The sequence below is a fragment of the Typopeltis vanoorti genome, chromosome 15 (genome assembly GCF_054136105.1).
Source record: "Typopeltis vanoorti isolate ZY-2024b chromosome 15, IOZ_Tvanoo_1.0, whole genome shotgun sequence".
In the NCBI taxonomy this organism is placed as follows: domain Eukaryota; kingdom Metazoa; phylum Arthropoda; class Arachnida; order Uropygi; family Thelyphonidae; genus Typopeltis; species Typopeltis vanoorti.
Window position 1 is genome coordinate 33,802,431 of NC_143563.1, and position 17,187 is coordinate 33,819,617.

Here is a 17,187-nt window from a genome sequence, read left to right on the forward strand (position 1 = left end):
ATTGCTGCATTTTGAAAAACTTGTTGCATTGGAAATTCCATATGTTGACTGGTCTTCACTTAGGGTTTTAAGATATGTTCTTTCCTGTGGTTATATCAGATGCTTTAATATCATTTTTGTTCTAGGTGTTTATCAGAACTTTCTCCCATAGTCTCCTACCATGTGTTTCCAAAAGAATACAATCCAAAGCTCTTCGAGTCAAATAAAAACAAGCTCTTTCTTGCCCATCAATGGTACTAGCATATTATAGGTTGACAAACCTCTCATAGATGGGTTCTCCATTTAAAAAACCTTATGGAAATGAAAATTTTGTGTGATGAAATAGAATTCAGTATGAATTAATTTAAGAATGAAAGAATAAGATCATATAGCAATACCTGAAATGGATGACGGCAGAGAACTCTTTTTCCTGGTTGTGGAGGTGGTTCATTTTCTCTCTGCAGTAAATCAATAAGTGCATGACCTATATTAAGAGGGGAAAAAAAAAAGGAATTTACAAATTTACCAAAATGGGTACCAAATCGATTAATTTCATTGTGTAATAGCTCAACTTTTCAAAGAAAAACAGTTTTACTTACCATCATGCCCATATAGTCTGTATGCATCTTTCCTCCCAGGTATAGTAACTTTTTCAACATCTAAACTTAGTTTGATACAAGGCTGTTCATTTACTTCAACTAGCTGAAGAAAAATTAAAACTTAAAATCACAGGATGTCAATTAAAATAACACTGCAATATTGCTGCATTTTGAAAAACTTGTTGCAATGGAAATTCCATATGTCAACTGGTCTTCACTTACCACCCAATAAGCTGGGAATTTGCATTTCACTGACATGGTTGCATGTGAAAGGTTAGAGATAATCTTTGTTGCTGGTATGAGATAACCACTCTGCTTACCGAAAACCCAATGCTTTAAAAAAAAAAGTGCATGTTTAGTACCAAAAACAGGTTTTCAGATTATCTAACCTTAGTCCAACCATGTGTACTAGAATTTACCATATTTTAAAACTTTTGTGGGTATGACTGACATAAAAAAAAAAAAAAACATTTTGGCTCATTAGCATATAAGATGACTGTTCAAAAAGGCAAAGTAGTATTCAAAATTCAATCTAGATTTCTTAATTTTTAATGATTTGATTATGATCCTGATGACTTCCTAACTGCATCAGCAGTTAGGAAGTCATCAGCTAAGAAAGTGTTATGGATCTGTTCACATCATACCAACCTCGCCACTGAAATCAACTACATCCATAACACTTTCTTAGCCGACAACCTTCCCAACAAAACTCTATTCCCCCCCCCCCATCTCGACCCTACATTTGTGTTAATACATCAACAACACAACATCCACTGCCATCCTAGATACCTAAGGGGGAAAAAAGCACATCTTCTTAAAAAATATATTCCAAAAATAAACTGTACTTCAGGTCATCCTGTCATCTATAGGATCTTCTACTCCAACAAAATAGAAGAAATGCCAATATTTGTCTGGATTAAACCAAAAAATATGTCCAATGTCATTGATTTGGATCAATATATTCAGTGGAATAAAACAGATATGGATTTAAATTTGAGATAATGTCTTTGGAATCTGCCACAGCTGTATAATATTCCCTCAAACTTAAATAAATATGGTGTTGCCACACATACTTATTCTGTGTGTCTGTTTCTTCCATGAATATGCATAAACTTGTCTAAATTCAAATCCTGTTTTTGAGAAGAATTTTATTGGGCCTTTTTCAGGCAAGGCTAAGTAATCAGTCTTAAATAAGGGTAACAGGATTTTTCCTCTTGCAAAGTAAGCAAATCAACTTTTAAACATACAGACAATGGACAAAGCATTGACCATCTTGTGTGAAGATGAAGCCAATGGTTATAAATCCCTCAACATCTGACAGGTAACAAGAGGATTATGACAAAGAAGAAAACTAAAATGTGTCAAAATTTTAGTCTTCAAAAGAGAAAGAGCACAGTTATGGGTATGCTGATGCAGTGAGGAGTACCTTCAAAGATCGAAATCCAACAGTAAATATCAGTAATGACAAATCTGGAAGAAACTTGTTGAGCAGAGAACAGTCATCAAATCATAACTGCATTAAGACACCCACACTTCAAGGGTATACATATCAGAATAATCTCATCAAAAACATTAATTTTGATTTAAATGGGACCATTTTTAGTACCAGAATGGAAAATATGAAATTATATGTGCAATACAGTAACACTGTACTGAATGAACCTCAAAAATATTTAAACGAACAAATGAAAGTACAGTCAACCCTCACTATAAACTATTAAAATGCCCAACTGATGCAATATAAGCATAATGCTATTCTACAGAAAATTCACTACAGCAAACTACTCACTATAACAAACCACCACTGTCATCTCTATAGAAATTGTTTATTACAGTGAGAGCTTATAAATCGGTGAGCAGATGAAAAAGACATTTATTCACAAATTTACCATCAAGGCAACGTAAAGGATTATGAGGACAAACATTAATGTAGATATCAACGTTTCCTTATCATTATAGACACAGAATATGATGAGTGTTGCTACCTATTTAGGTTTTTTACTATACAAAATCAGACTGACTGTATATTAAAAATACAATATACACAAAAAATTAGTCATTTCTGGGCTACTAAAGAGCTGTCGATACACAATATATAACTTCTCACAGTAAAGTCATCCCCACCTACCTGCAGTAAAGCCTGTTTCCACAAGCAGGGCTCTGGTGAACTTGGAAATGATAACTAGACCTCTAGGTGTTAGATGTCTTTCATTGCCTAGTGAAATATCTCCATCTTGCTTATTAGAGGTCTGAAGTGGCTGCAGTCATGTTTGGTCATTAGAGTAAGGGTTCCAGTTCCTGTCCCTTCCCTTTCATCCCACATGCGGAGGGCATAATACCTCCAATGGCATGCCATTCACATACTGTTGGGGACCCAGGCCCTCCCCCATTGAAGGATACAGCAGTAAAACTGTTACGCAAGCTGGCAGCTGGTTAGTGCACAGGATCAAACCAGTTAATAACAAATCTGGAGGTTTGCCAATCAGTTAGTGTCAAATCCTGCAGCCACTTATTTTCCAGATAGAGGGAGAACAAGTACTGTGGTTACAGGGGAAACTGTTGAGACCATGTATGGATAGGAGACTGAATTTCCTTTGCACGAGTGGTATGTTTGTGAGCTTGTCATCTCTCATTGCAAGTCCCATTTCCTTTTTATTTCTTCTTTCTCACATATAATGGATCACAATTCTCTCACAAAAAAGTTTTAAAAAAAATCATAAAAGAAACCAAAAAAAAACCTACCAACATTAACTCTTACAAAAGTTTCTGCATCCACTTCAACATCCATGGCCTAAACAGCAATATAAAAATGTGCACCACCACCACACCTACAGTCATCTAAACCAGAATTGCAACCTCTACAACCATTGTCCATCCCAACTGTCCAAACAACACATTACACAGTTCTTTCTGCAACAAGAGTGGCACTTGTGAGTTCATCAGAACTGACAGAGCATGCCAGAGATTGCAAAACCTCAACTCCCCCCCCCCCCCATTTGATCTGCTTTGGCTCAAAATTCATCCCAAGCCAACCTGGCCTTTTCATACGCTGTCTCTATCACTCTCCAAACTCTGTTAACCACTCTGACCTCTTCAACTATCTCACTCTAAGGCTCGACTTTCTACAGTCAAAATATCTTAATAGGGAGGTCATTCTTAAATTGGCTTCCCTTCTCTAGTTTTGCCAATCAAGAAAGCAAGAATGCCAATGTGTTTGACATTAGCAATGGCCTAACAGAATACAAGACAACCTTCCCCCCCCCTCCAATTTGCACACATTTGATCTCTTCCTAACAAACTCCCCTTCAAAGTATACCATGAATGTCATTTCTCCTCTTAACTCAGATCACAACTTTATACAAGCCTCTTCTACCATAGGACAAACTTCACCCACCAGTTCTCAGTCTTATGTCCAGCACTACAAGAGTGCCAAATTGGATGACCTCTTTGACTTCTATTCCTCCTTCCCATTGTCCGAACAAATACCACTTCAGTTCTGATCCAAACACTTGCTTGCTCAGACTGAATAACAGAAATCATCCTCACAGGAATGAAGGCCTCCATCCCTTATTCTGTCCCAAATTCACAGACACTATCCCAACCTTGGTTCTCAAAAAAAGTGTACCAATGTAGTAAAGGAAAGAAACCTCTACTTACCATGAATAACTTAAGACCAAAACAAAACAAAAGCTGAAAAGAATCATCACCAAATCCAAATCAAACTTTAAGAGTGCCAAATGCTGCAAACTTGCCTCCTGTACAAATGGCAGTCAAGCCTTCTGGTCCTTTGCCAATGCCACTGGGCACAACTTTTGCCCACCCAAGTTTCCACCACTCTCACATTTGGATGATACTGTAGCCACCTCACCTTAAGACAAGGTTGACTTAAGGTATTTTCTGTTTAAATTCCTTGGTAAAGTTCCCATCAAGAACTGCTCTCTCTCCACATCACTCATAGTCTTCTGCCAGAAAGAAATACAAAGCATCCTTAATAACTTGAATACAAACAAGCCATCTAGTCATGAATCCCACCTATTGTTAAAAACTTGTGTCCCAGAACTAACACCTAACCCGTAGCACTACCCTGGTGAAGTTTATGTTCAATCTATCCTATTCAAATGGCATCTACCCTGCAGCATGGAATCAGGTCCACACCCAGCATATCCCTAAGAAAGGTGATAAAAGTCAACCAATGAGCTACTGTCCAATTGCTCTCACTTATTTTCTCTCTAAAATTATGGAGAAGGTCATCAACAACCAACTTCTAAACCACCTAGAGACCTACCAACTAACCAGTGATCAGCAATACATCTTCTGCCATTTGTGATCTGCAGCCATCCTCCAGCTTTTACCATTCACCTCAAGCATGGAAAAACTCAGAGAAACTCACATAGTGCTTGACATTTCAAAACATTTGATTGGATTTCGCACAAGGGCCTACTTAGCAAACGGTCCTTTCACCCACTCTCTTCCTCTTGTATATAAATGATCTGCTCACACAGACTTCCATTCCTCTCCATAACTCTGCCAATGATAGTACACTCCATTCTTATTCCTCATTTTCATTTGACAAACCTTGTAGTGCTCAAGTATTAGAATCCTCAAGATCCACCATAACCAATGTCCTGAACTCCAATCTCCTAGCCATATCTCAATGGGACAAGGACAACCTTGTAGACTTCAATATTACCAAAACTCTATCTTGCCTGATCTCTCACAAGAAAGAGCTTGCATCCCCCCCCCTTACCTCCAATAATACCCAGATATCCAAACATGATCAGATTTCTCTTCTGAGACTACAACACTACGCATCTGCAGCTGGAAAAAAAATTGGTGTACTTTTTTGCACACGATACTACTTCATACCTTCACAGCTGCTAACTCTATACAAATTCCAAATCCACACAACAATGGAATATTACTCCCATATTTGAGTTGGTGCACAAAAATCCTCTGGGATTGCTCGATTCCATTCAGAAGAGGGCAGTCTGGTTAATTAATGATCCCTCCCTCTCTCACAGACATTCAGTTTCTGCCTTGTACCTCTCTCTATAGATATATTCATGAAGAATGCTCTGCGGAACTGGCAACTATTATTCCTTTACTTTCCTCCAAAATCATTAGAACAAGAGTTACTGCTAACCAACGCCCTTTTAGAGTCCATCTTGAAACCACCAAACCAACTTCACTGCCTCCTCTTTCATTCCATCTACTTCTGTTTTTTGAAACAACCTTCTGCAAAGAATAGAACCTTCAGTTGTTAAAAAAAACAAACAGATTCCTTCTTGCCCACACATGGCACTGATCTGCTACAGGTCTTGTGACCATTCGTGCATGAGTCAGATATATATTAAAAAAAAAACTGTGCTTTAAATGTAGAATACATTTTGCTTAAGGTGCTCTAAAAAGGACATTTCACCCACATTTATAACAAGAAATGCTAAAAGCGGTGCATCTTAAAATTATAAGATGAAACTTTTTTTTTTTTTCCCCAGGTACAATTAGAAAACTATCCATAACCAAGTCTGCAATACCTTATGAGGCCACAAGAATTATTATAACAGATAAGTTACTAGTCAACATATTACCACAGGATAACATCAACATAACAAATATCTCCATATGTATTCATGATTAGGATTAAAAACTAAACTATTGAAGTTGGGGGAGGGGTGTTTAAGGATCAAAGCTATATAACTGAGAGGAGCCCTCCACATAAGCATTTAAAGGAATGCAGAGAACTGACCAGGCTTCTGACCTAATGTCTAATCCTCAACCTTCTCATGGTGCACCCTGTTAGGTATCAAACTGGTTACTGAACGAATGCGGATGGGCTGGCAATTTGGGACTTAGCTGACCAAATTTTATTCTTATTGACTTAAACCACAAATAAAATGATAGTACAACATGACAGAATTTAATGCTGGCTAAGGCGTTGCCCAGTTAAACAAGGCCCCCCCCCCCCATTTTTTTCATCAGGGAACCAGGGTGAACAACAAAAAGTCAGTTACTGGAACAAATCCTGAAATGCTCCCAAACTCAATATCACTAGAGTTCAAGATTGGTACTATCAACATAACAAACCTGAATGACAAAGAAATGGAGCTGACTGAGGAATTGGATAAGTACCAGTTCGACATAATACAGATGACTGAAATAAAAAAGACAAACTGGTGAGATCTTTCTAAGCAATAAATACAAAATGCTATATTTAGGCAATAACAATCAGGGAAAAGAAGGAGTAGTAGCCATAGTATTCAACACTAAATACGAAGCTAATCTTCTTGAATGGCAGGCAATATCAAGTAGAGTGATGCGGGCAAATATCAGAATTTGGGAACAATACAATGAGATTTAATTGTGTCTATGGTTCCACAGAAAGTTCTACTAAGGTAGAAGTGGAGGAATTTTTTGAGGCTTTAGAGAAAGCAACTGACACACACACAAAAAAAGAAAGTTGGTCCTTGTTGGGGATCTAAATAGCAGAGTAGGAAATGATTGTCAGACATACAAATATATTTTGGGAAAATTTGGAGAAAAGAGCAAAGCTAATAACAATGGCAAATACCTGTTGGATTTCTGCTCAGGACATGGACTGGTTATTACTAACATCATGTTCCAACATAAAAATGTGCACAAATTCACATGGAGAGAAGTGGCAAGGAATAAGAAAAGTCTCACTGACTATCTTATTGTTGATAGTGATGTGTTCACCCTGGTGCAGGACACCAGAGTGTACAGAGGATTTGAAATTGGAAGTGATCACTATTTAGTCTTGAGTAGGATAAAATTGAATTTCATTTTGAAAAGAAGAATGTGTAAGAAAGTTTTAAAGCAAATAAAAGTTGAGCAGCTCTCAGATGTGAACTGTAAACTAAAATACACAAACATTATTCAAGAATGAAAGAGTTTGAGAAAAGGAACCAAACATTGGAGATTCAGTGGCGAGCCTTGAAGAAAACCCTGATTGATTCAGCTAGAGAGGCATGCGGTGAGGTTGTCTGTAAGGGTAGAAAATTCAGAACTCCATGGTGGATACAGGAAGTAAAAGAGGCAGTGAGAGGAAAAGAAGAAAGCATATCGAAAGTTCCTGGTGAATAAGTCAGCTTGTGCTTTTAGAATACAGATACAAATGTAAAAAAAAAGCTAAACACTGTGTAAAACTAGCTAAACAAAAGTCATGGGAAGACTTTAGCAAGAATATTGAAAATAAATATCAGGAAGGTGGCAAAAATTGAGGCTGTTGAAAAAAAAGCTCAGAAATGGATAAAAGAATCTGTAAAAGGAATTAAAGATGATAAAGGTGACATTAAAACTGGAGAAAAAGATATCCTTGATGTATGGAGTAATTACTTCGAAAAATTGTTAAATGAAACAATCAGTGACAGCACAGTGGTAAAAAACATTCAACTGGCATGCAATTAGGAATACGTATCCATACATGAAGTAGAAAAATCCATCAGATGCCTGAAATGTGGAAAGGCAGCAGGAGTAGATGATATTTGACTAGAAATGCTGAAGTATGGAGGTATAAAAGTCTTGCAGTGGCTGCACTACATACTTCAGAAGGCCTGGACAGAGGTACGAATTCCAGATGATTGGAGTACAGAGTTCTGAGAAAGGACTCTCATATCTGCAGATATGAGAGTCCTGAGAAAGATTAGTGGTGTGAACAGATGGCATCAATGGCAATATCATATTAAAAATGAGGATATTAGGAAAGAACTTGACATTGTCAGCATCCAGGAATGCGTTAGCAGAGCTAATCTCAGATGGTATGGTCACTTAAATAGAATGAGAGAGAAAAGATTAACAAAACAAGTGTTCTCTGCCAGGTTGGCAGGAAAACGACCCAGAGGAAGACCAAGATATAGGTGGATTGATACAGTAAAAAAAGTGCCTAGAAGACAGAAATATAAGTTCTGATATTGTTGGAGTCTTGACAGATAACAAATGATTTGGAGGAAAATGTTGATAGGAAGTTAGTAATGATGCAAGTTCTTCATGTAGTACTATCATAATATCCTGTACACTCCTTGAGGATACATGTCAGGAATTTGATGATGACTAAGTTGTTAAGCTGACCAGGTTTCACTGCATTAAAGTTTGTGTTTGCACAAACTTTAATGCAGTTCTTTCACTTGGTATTAACATAAACATATCTGCATTTCAAAATAATTCATTTGAATTTTTACTATACCAAATACCATCATAACAAATTCACTCACTATAAAAAACTACTGGAAATTCCGATAAGCATAATGCTATTCTAAAGGAAATTTGCTAGGGAAAACTATTCATCGGTTATTCCTGTAATCCGTAAAAGTTTGTTATAGTGAGAATCAGTTATATATTGAAAACTAACAAAACCCACTTACTTTGTAAACACAGCCAAGGGCTGGTTGTTTTTGACAAGTTACTAGATGTGTTCCTATTCCAAAGCAGTCAATCTTATGTCCCTTGAAGTAAAAATATAACATGTAGGTGTTTAATCAAATGTGAAGTTCATAATAAATGGTACCATTTATATGTTTAAATGAATTCATGTTTTTATTATTAATGAGGGGTTTGTATTTGCAATTCTAATATTAAAAATTATTGCATGTGCAAATATTCTGACATTTTTCCTATGTATCTAAATAATTAAAAAAATAATAAATAACATGTTACCATAACTTGTTTAAGTTAAGGGATATTACATCCCATATTGTTTCTTAGCCGAATAAGAAACTCAAAAGAGTTTCATGCCGAATATAGAAATTATATAAAGTTCGGCGATTCCAAGCGTAAGCAAATATCTGGATAGCAGCAACTGACCCTTAAGGTAGTGCAAGCTGAGGCAACTCATAGCAATTGAAGCCTTTGGCTCTTCATATATTTAGTAATGTTACCATAATTTTTAAACATCATTTTGTTTTTGCAGATTTCAGTTTCATGTAATTTCCAAAATAGCAAGGCTTGCTTATTTCATTATCTACATCCATATTAAATTGCTACTCCACTACAAACTGTGCCTAAACACATTTACAGCTTCATTGTGCCTAAACATTCATTACTGAGAACGTAGCTGGTGTCTTTTTTTCCCTGATAATTTTCATTTAGTCTTTTTAATGCTGATTTTCATACTCAATTTGTCAGAGAAATTATTTAATTTTGTTAAAACTTGGAGTAAATTTATTATACAGATAATGTTGCCTTAACAGAGTAAAAGAGTAATATCCTATTTGAATATCAAGTTTGATATCACCATCCTTAATAATGTGGTCCACACAGATTAAATAACAATGAAGATGGTACATGTTCTTGCCTCAAACCTGATTGATTTAACATTTTTTGATATTTTCTTCAATTATAGCAGCCAATCTGCAACTAAAGCAAAAACCATCTGTACAAAAAAATATCACATTTCAAACATTTTCACTCTTGGTACCATATATGTTTTGTTGAGATCAACAAAGCATAAATAGAGACCGTTGTTATATTTTCAAGATTTCTACTATTTATCACCTGGTCTTGTAAATCCTTATTTGTCCTAAAGCCACCTTGTAAAAACATATATTAAGTGCTTGTTATAGAATGAGGACAGCGCACAAGGAAAATAATTAAAAGGTATTTAATAATTCCAATATATCTCTGTCACACAGAGACATCATTTGGGATACAACACAATAGTGACAATGCATAAAAACCACACAAAGAATAAATGGAAAACAGACTGAAAGAATGTATTCCCAATGGGGGAAAGGGGAGCTAAGTGGTGGTAATCAGCCACGGCTGTTGAGAAGGTGGTCTAGGAATTATTGTTTCCCACATCTTGGAAGTTTCATATAACCATATTTAATTTTGAGGTTCAGGTTGGTGTTCTAGATCTGCTACCAATTTCTAGAAAAGTTACACATATGTATTTATATTTACTGCAGTGAAGTATAGTAGCGTTTTTTTTTTTTTTTTTTTTTTGCATAGTGACCAAGGAATAGTCTGCTAGACCTGACTGACCATAACAGAAGACTTTGCAGCAAGAAAGGAGGACAGCTCCAATTTTATTAACTTTTAGAAATTAAATAAAAACTATTAACATTTTTTTAAAAAAAACATTTTTGTAACCGTATAATATACATTTTGAGCATTATTATTAACATGCTGGATGAATTTTCAAAATTTGGAGCTGCCTCCCCTCCCCTACCATTTTTTTTGAACCAAATTGCATAAAAATATGCTAATAGTAAATAATTAAAAATAATAACAAAATGTTGTTACAAAACCATTTATCATCAATATCAAACAACACACATTTATGAAAATTACAATTAAATATTTATGAGAAATGAATATTAGTTGTAAAGTGCAAGTACAATAATCATTATAGCTCTACAATGACTTATTGTAGTTGCCTTGTTCTTTCACCAATGAATTCAGCAATTTTCTTATACACAATGCAACCTATAACTCAATTTTCAATCAAAAATGGAGCTGCCTCCTTTTTTGCTGTAATGTATTCAATTATAGCAGTGGATATAACTATTTCTAATGTTCTTCATGACAGATGTCAGTAGATCTTCCAGTTTGTCTAGAACACAAGCTAAGAAGGAAACTTGTAAACATCTGGAACTGAGGATGGAGGGTCTTTAGAAGAGCAGATACGAGTAGCCAGCTTTGTGAGAGGGGTCTGAAAAGTTCTGATAAACACCTAGAACAAAAATCAATTAATTCTGTCTTCTTATATAACCTAAAAGAAAAAGAACAAATTATCATAATTTGATAAAACATGGGGGTTAAAGGGTTTTAAGATATGTTCTTTCTTATGGTTATATCAGTTGCTTTAAAATCATTTTTGTTCTAGGTGTTTATCAGCACTTTCCATACCCTCTCCCCTTGTACATGGAACTGAAAAGCAGTGCAGAGATAATATTTCTTTAAAATACTGGTAATTTTCTGAGATACCTTCAGATAGAATAGTAAAAGCAGCTGTATGTTGAGAGAGGAGGAGGAAGAATGAGTACTTTTTTATTTTATTTATTTTTGGCATTGAAGACATAAACCAGGCATTGCAGGCCTGGTAGGCAAACTGGTTAGCATATCTGCTCTCCGCCACAAAGGCAGTGGATTCAAATTCTGCTGTGGGCATGGATGTTGTGATTGTCTGTGAAAGTACTACTAGCGTTGGCAGTAGTTACGGTTCGTTGTAGTTGGAGTGAGTGGTGGAGACATAGTTGTAGAGTAGGTGCCCTCCCTTGATGAATCTTTGGACTCCCTGGAGGTGTCACGTAATAATAATAATAAGGTAAGAAACAGGGGGTGCTTAACGATCAAAGCTGTATAACTGAGAGGAGACCTCCACATAGCCTTTAAAGGAATGCGGAGAACCGTCTGACCTAATGTCCAATCCTCACCTTCTCGTGGTGCACCTTGTTGGGTATCTACCTCGATACTGAATTAACGAGGATGGGCTGGCAATTTGGGATTTAGCTGACCAAATTGTATTCTTATTGACTTAAACCAAAATACAAAATGATGGTACAACATGAAAAAATTTCATGCCGGCTGGGGCGTCGCCCAGTTAAACAAGGCCCCTGTTGTTTTGGACAGGGAACCAGGGCTAACAGCGAAAAGTCAGCTACTGGAACAAATCTGAAACACACTCCCAACTCAACATCACCAGAGTTAAAAATCGGTACTATCAACATAAGACGTCTGAATGGCAAAGAAATGGAGCTAGCTGAGGAATTAGATAAATACCAAATCAACATGATACGGGTGACTGAAACAAAAAAGACAAAAACTGGCAAGTTCTTTCTGAGCAATAAATACAAAATGTTATATTCAGGCAATGACAATCAAGGAAAAGAAGAAGTAGCCATAGTACTCAACACAAAATACGAGACTAATCTTCTTGAACGGCAGGCAGTCTCAAGTAAAGTGATTTGGGAAATATGAGAATGGGGAACTGGACAATGAGACTTATTTGAGCCTATGGTCCCACAGAAGGTTCTTCTAAGGTAGAAGTGAAGGAATTTTTTGATGCTTTAGAAAAAGCAACTGACACAATGAAAAAGGAAAAGTTCGTACTTGTTGGGGATCTAAATAGCAGAGTAGGAAATGATTGTAAGACATACAAAAATATTTTGGGAAAATTTGGAGAAAAGAGCAAAGCTAATAATAATGGCAAATACCTGTTGGATTTCTGCTCAGTACATGGACTGGTTATTACTAACACCATGTTCCAACATAAAAATGTGCACAAATTCACATGGAAAGAAGAGGCAAGGAATAAGAAAAGTCTCATTGATTATGTTATTGTTGATAGTGATGTTTTCTCCCTGGTGCAGGACACCAGAGTGTACAGAGGATTTGAAATTGGAAGTGATCACTATTTAGTCTTGAGCAGGATAAAATTGAAATTCATATTGACAAGTTTTAAGGCGAATAAAAGTTGAGCTGTTCTCAGAAGTGAACTGTAGACTAAAATACACAAAGATTATTGAAGAAAAAATGAAAGAGTTTGAGAACAGGAACCAAACCTTGGAGATTCAGTGGCAAGCTTTGAAGAAAACCCTGATTGATTCAGCCAGAGAGACATGTGGTGAGGTTGTCTGCAAGGATGGAAAAATCAAAACTCCATGGTGGACACAGAAAGTTAAAGAAACAGTGAAGGAAAAGAAGAAAGCATATCAAAAGTTCCTGGCATATAAGACAGCTTGTGCTCTCAGAGAATACAGAGACAAATGTAAGAAAGCTAAACACTGTGTAAAATTGGTAAACAAAAGTAATGGGAGAACTTTGGCAAGAATATTGAAAATAAATATCAGGAAGGTGGCAAAATATTCTGGAGGTTGTTGAAGATGCTCAGAAATGGAGGAAAGAGAGCTGTAAAAGGAGTTAGAGATGATAAAGATGACATGAAAATGGAAGAAAAAGATATCCTTGAAGTATCGAGTAATTACTTCAAAAAATTGCTAAATGAAACAAGCAGTGATAGCACAGTGGTAAAAAACACTCAACAGGCATACAGTCAGGAATACACATCCATACTTGAAGTAGAAAAAGCCATCAAAAGCCTGAAATGTGGAAAGGCAGCTAGAATAGATGATATTTGACCAGAAATGCTGAAGTATGGAGGTATAAAAGTCTTACAGTGGCTGCACTGCATAGTTCAGAAGGCTTGGACAGAGGTACGAATTCCAGATGATTGGAGTAGAGCGCTCAGAGTACCCATATATAACAAGGGAAATAAAACTGAATGTGAAAATTACGGAGGTATTTCTAAACTGAGTGTTCCTGGTAAGATTCATGCCAGTATATACTTGAGAAACGGTTGAGAAGAATTGTGGAAGAAAAGCTCGGTGAAGAACCAGCTGGATTCAAGCCAAACAGAGGCTGTCAGGATCAGATCTTCACTTTACAACAAATAGTTGAGAAGTCATGGGAATATAACAAAGATCTGTATTTAAGTTTTGTTGATCAAAAGGCATAAGACAAGGTGCCAATGGGGCATTATATCAAGCAATACTTAGTCTTTATTTAAGTTGTAAGTCAGCAGTTAGAATTGAAGGAAGTACAGGAAGATGGCTTAATGTTAAATCTGGTGTGAGACAAGGATGCACATCATCCCCTCTGTTATTCATTATCTATATGGATCACATTATGAAGGAAAGTTGTATTAAACATGATATCAAAATTGGAGGTGTTAATGTCAGCTCTTTGTTTTATGCGTACGCTGTTATACTTCTAAATAAATCCGCTGTAAGTCTGCAAGATTCCCTGACTAAATTGAATAACTGTTGTAATAGATATGATATGAAGGTCAGCAATAAAAGACAATGAAAATAGGCAGAATCGTTGAAAATGTCAACTGCGTTGTGAACGGAGAACCTGTGGAACAAGTAAAACATTTCAGTTACCTAGGCACAATTTTTAGTGAAGATGGTAAATTAAATATGGAAATAGACAACAGAATCAACAAAGCTGGTGTGGTAAGAAGTCAATTGAATAAATTCATATGGAATAAGAGAGAAATTAGTCGGAACACTAAATTAGCTGTATACAAGATAGTGTTCAAACCAGTTTTAACTTATGGATCTGAGAGCTGGGTCAGAAGTAAAACACTTGACCAAAGACCTGAGACCGCAGATATGAGAGTCCTGAGAAAGATTACAGGAGTGAACAGATGGCATCAATGGCAATATCATATTAAAAACAAGGATATCAGGAAAGAACTTGACACTGTCGACATCCAGGAATGCGTTAGCAGAGCTAATCTCAGGTGGTGTGGTCACTTAAACAGAATGGGAGAGGAAAGATTAGCAAAACAAATGTTCACTGCCAGGTTGGCAGGAAAACAACCCAGAGGAAGACCCAGATATAGGTGGATTGATATGGTACAATGTGCCTTAGACGATAGAAATATAAGATCTGATAATGATAATATTGGAGTCTTGACAAGTAACAGACTGTTTTGGAGGAAACTTGTAGATAGGAAGTTAGTAATGATGTAAATTTTTCATGTAGTACTATCATATCCTGTACACCCCTTGAGGATACATGGCAGGAATTCGGGTTGTTTTCCTGCCAACCTGGCAGAGAACATTTGTTTTGCTAATCTTTCCTCTCCCATTCTGTTTAAGTGACCATACCACCTGAGATTAGCTCTGCTAACGCACTCCTGAATGTCGACAATGTCAAGTTCTTTCCTAATATCCTTGTCTTTAATATGATATTGCCATTGATGCCATCTGTTCACTCCTCTAATCTTTCTCAGGACTCTCATATCTGCGGTCTCTAGTCTTTGGTCAAGTGTTTTACTTCTGACCCAGCTCTCAGATCCATAAGTTAAAACTGGTTTGAACACTGTCTTGTATACAGCTAATTTAGTGTTCCGATTAATTTCTCTCTTATTCCATATGAATTTATTCAATTGACTTCCTACAATACAGGAAGTCAATTGAATTTTGTTGATTCTGATGTCTATTTCCATATTTAATTTACCATCTTCACTAAAAATCGTGCCTATGTAGCTGAAATGTTTTACTTGTTCCACAGGTTCTCTGTTCACAACACAGTTGACATTTTCAACAATTCTACCTATTTTTATTGTCTTTGTCTTTTTAATGCTGACCTTCATACCATATCTATTACAACAGTTATTCAATTTAGTCAGGGAATCTTGCAAACTTGTAGCAGATTTATTCAGAAGTATAACATCGTCTGCAAAGCAAAGAGCTGACATTAACATCTCCAATTCTGATATCATGTTTAATACCACTTTCCTTCATAATGTGATCCATATGTCGACCCCTTTGGCGACCAGTGAGATCACTGGTCGCCAAAGGGGTCAATATAACATTGTTAGGGGTCTATTTGGGCTCAGGGGTCGATAGAAAAATATAAGACATCATTATACGGGTAATATTTAATTCAGTTAACTTGGATTACCTCCATCCTGAATGACAACGCAATTAAGAGTGAATCGTGGGAACAGTGACATGAATAGGACCTGTAAGATGGAGCAAGGTCATGAAAATAGTTACTGAGGCCAATCAAATAGGCCAAAATGACATATTTACCAATAAACGGATGTTGGTGGTTCCTGCTCGTCCAGCGCGACGGGAGTGAGATTGCAACACGTGCACGGTTCTTATTTACTTATACTTACACGTATTCGATCCCAGTCTCATTTTTGCTATCGACACACAAGTGAGCGTTAATGTTCTAAAATTCCTCAACATACATATTATAATTCAATCGTTATTCATTGACGAACTAAACTTCTCTATGTTGAAGAGTTGAACAGGGCTGGTAGTAATACCAGTGATATTAATAGTAATAGTAGTAGTAATAGTAATATAATAATATATCCTATGTTATACATACAATAAACACCGTAACTATAAAATAAACAATCTAAAAACTCACATAAGTGTCTTTTTTGTTTGTCCTATTATAATTACGTAATAGTAATATAGAGGGGGTCGATAAAAAGTCAAGAAACTCTTGAAGGGGTCGACGGTCAAAGAAGTTTGGTGACCACTGATATAGATAATGAATAACAGAGGGGATAATATACATCCTTGTCTCACACCAGATTTAACATTAAACCATCTTCCTGTACTTCCTTCAATTCTAACTGCTGACTTACAACTCAAATAAAGACTAAGTATTGCTTGATATAATGCCCCATTGACACCATATAACTGTAGCGTATTGATTACTCCAGTCATTAGGAATTTGGCTATCTGAATTTATACAATACAGACACTGTAAAACTTATTCAACCATATTTCAGAATTTCAGGTCAAATATCATATACTTCTGATTGAATTCCCTTGGAAAACTAAAGGATATTCTGCCACTGTTCATTTGGTAACCAATTTAATTTTTCTGTATGTTTCACATATAGATAATAATTTATATATACAGAATATCCTTTAGTTGTTATACCACCTTTATGACCCGATTTCTTTTACAATACTCTTTTTTTCCATTTCTAAGCCTTAATTAGTAATCTTCAACACATTTTGACTTTCTTCTTCGTTATATTTTCTGTATTCTTGCTGAACTTTCCCATTTCTACATAATCCAGTTTTTCTATTTGCACCCATGACGGCTTCTTAGT

General features: G+C 36.1%; 1 protein-coding gene across 2 annotated transcripts in view; it reads right to left on the bottom strand.

Annotated features, from left to right (window-relative positions):
- Naprt (nicotinate phosphoribosyltransferase) overlaps positions 1-17,187 on the bottom strand; it is a 282,374-nt gene that overhangs the window by 37,031 nt on the left and 228,156 nt on the right. For both annotated transcript variants that reach the window (XM_090404880.1, XM_090404881.1), the window contains exons 10-12: positions 8,957-9,037; positions 579-681; positions 378-463 (exon numbers count right to left, since the gene is read on the bottom strand). In XM_090404880.1, coding sequence (XP_090261006.1) covers positions 378-463; positions 579-681; positions 8,957-9,037 — 270 coding nt within the window. The remainder of the gene's footprint in view (positions 1-377; positions 464-578; positions 682-8,956; positions 9,038-17,187) is intronic.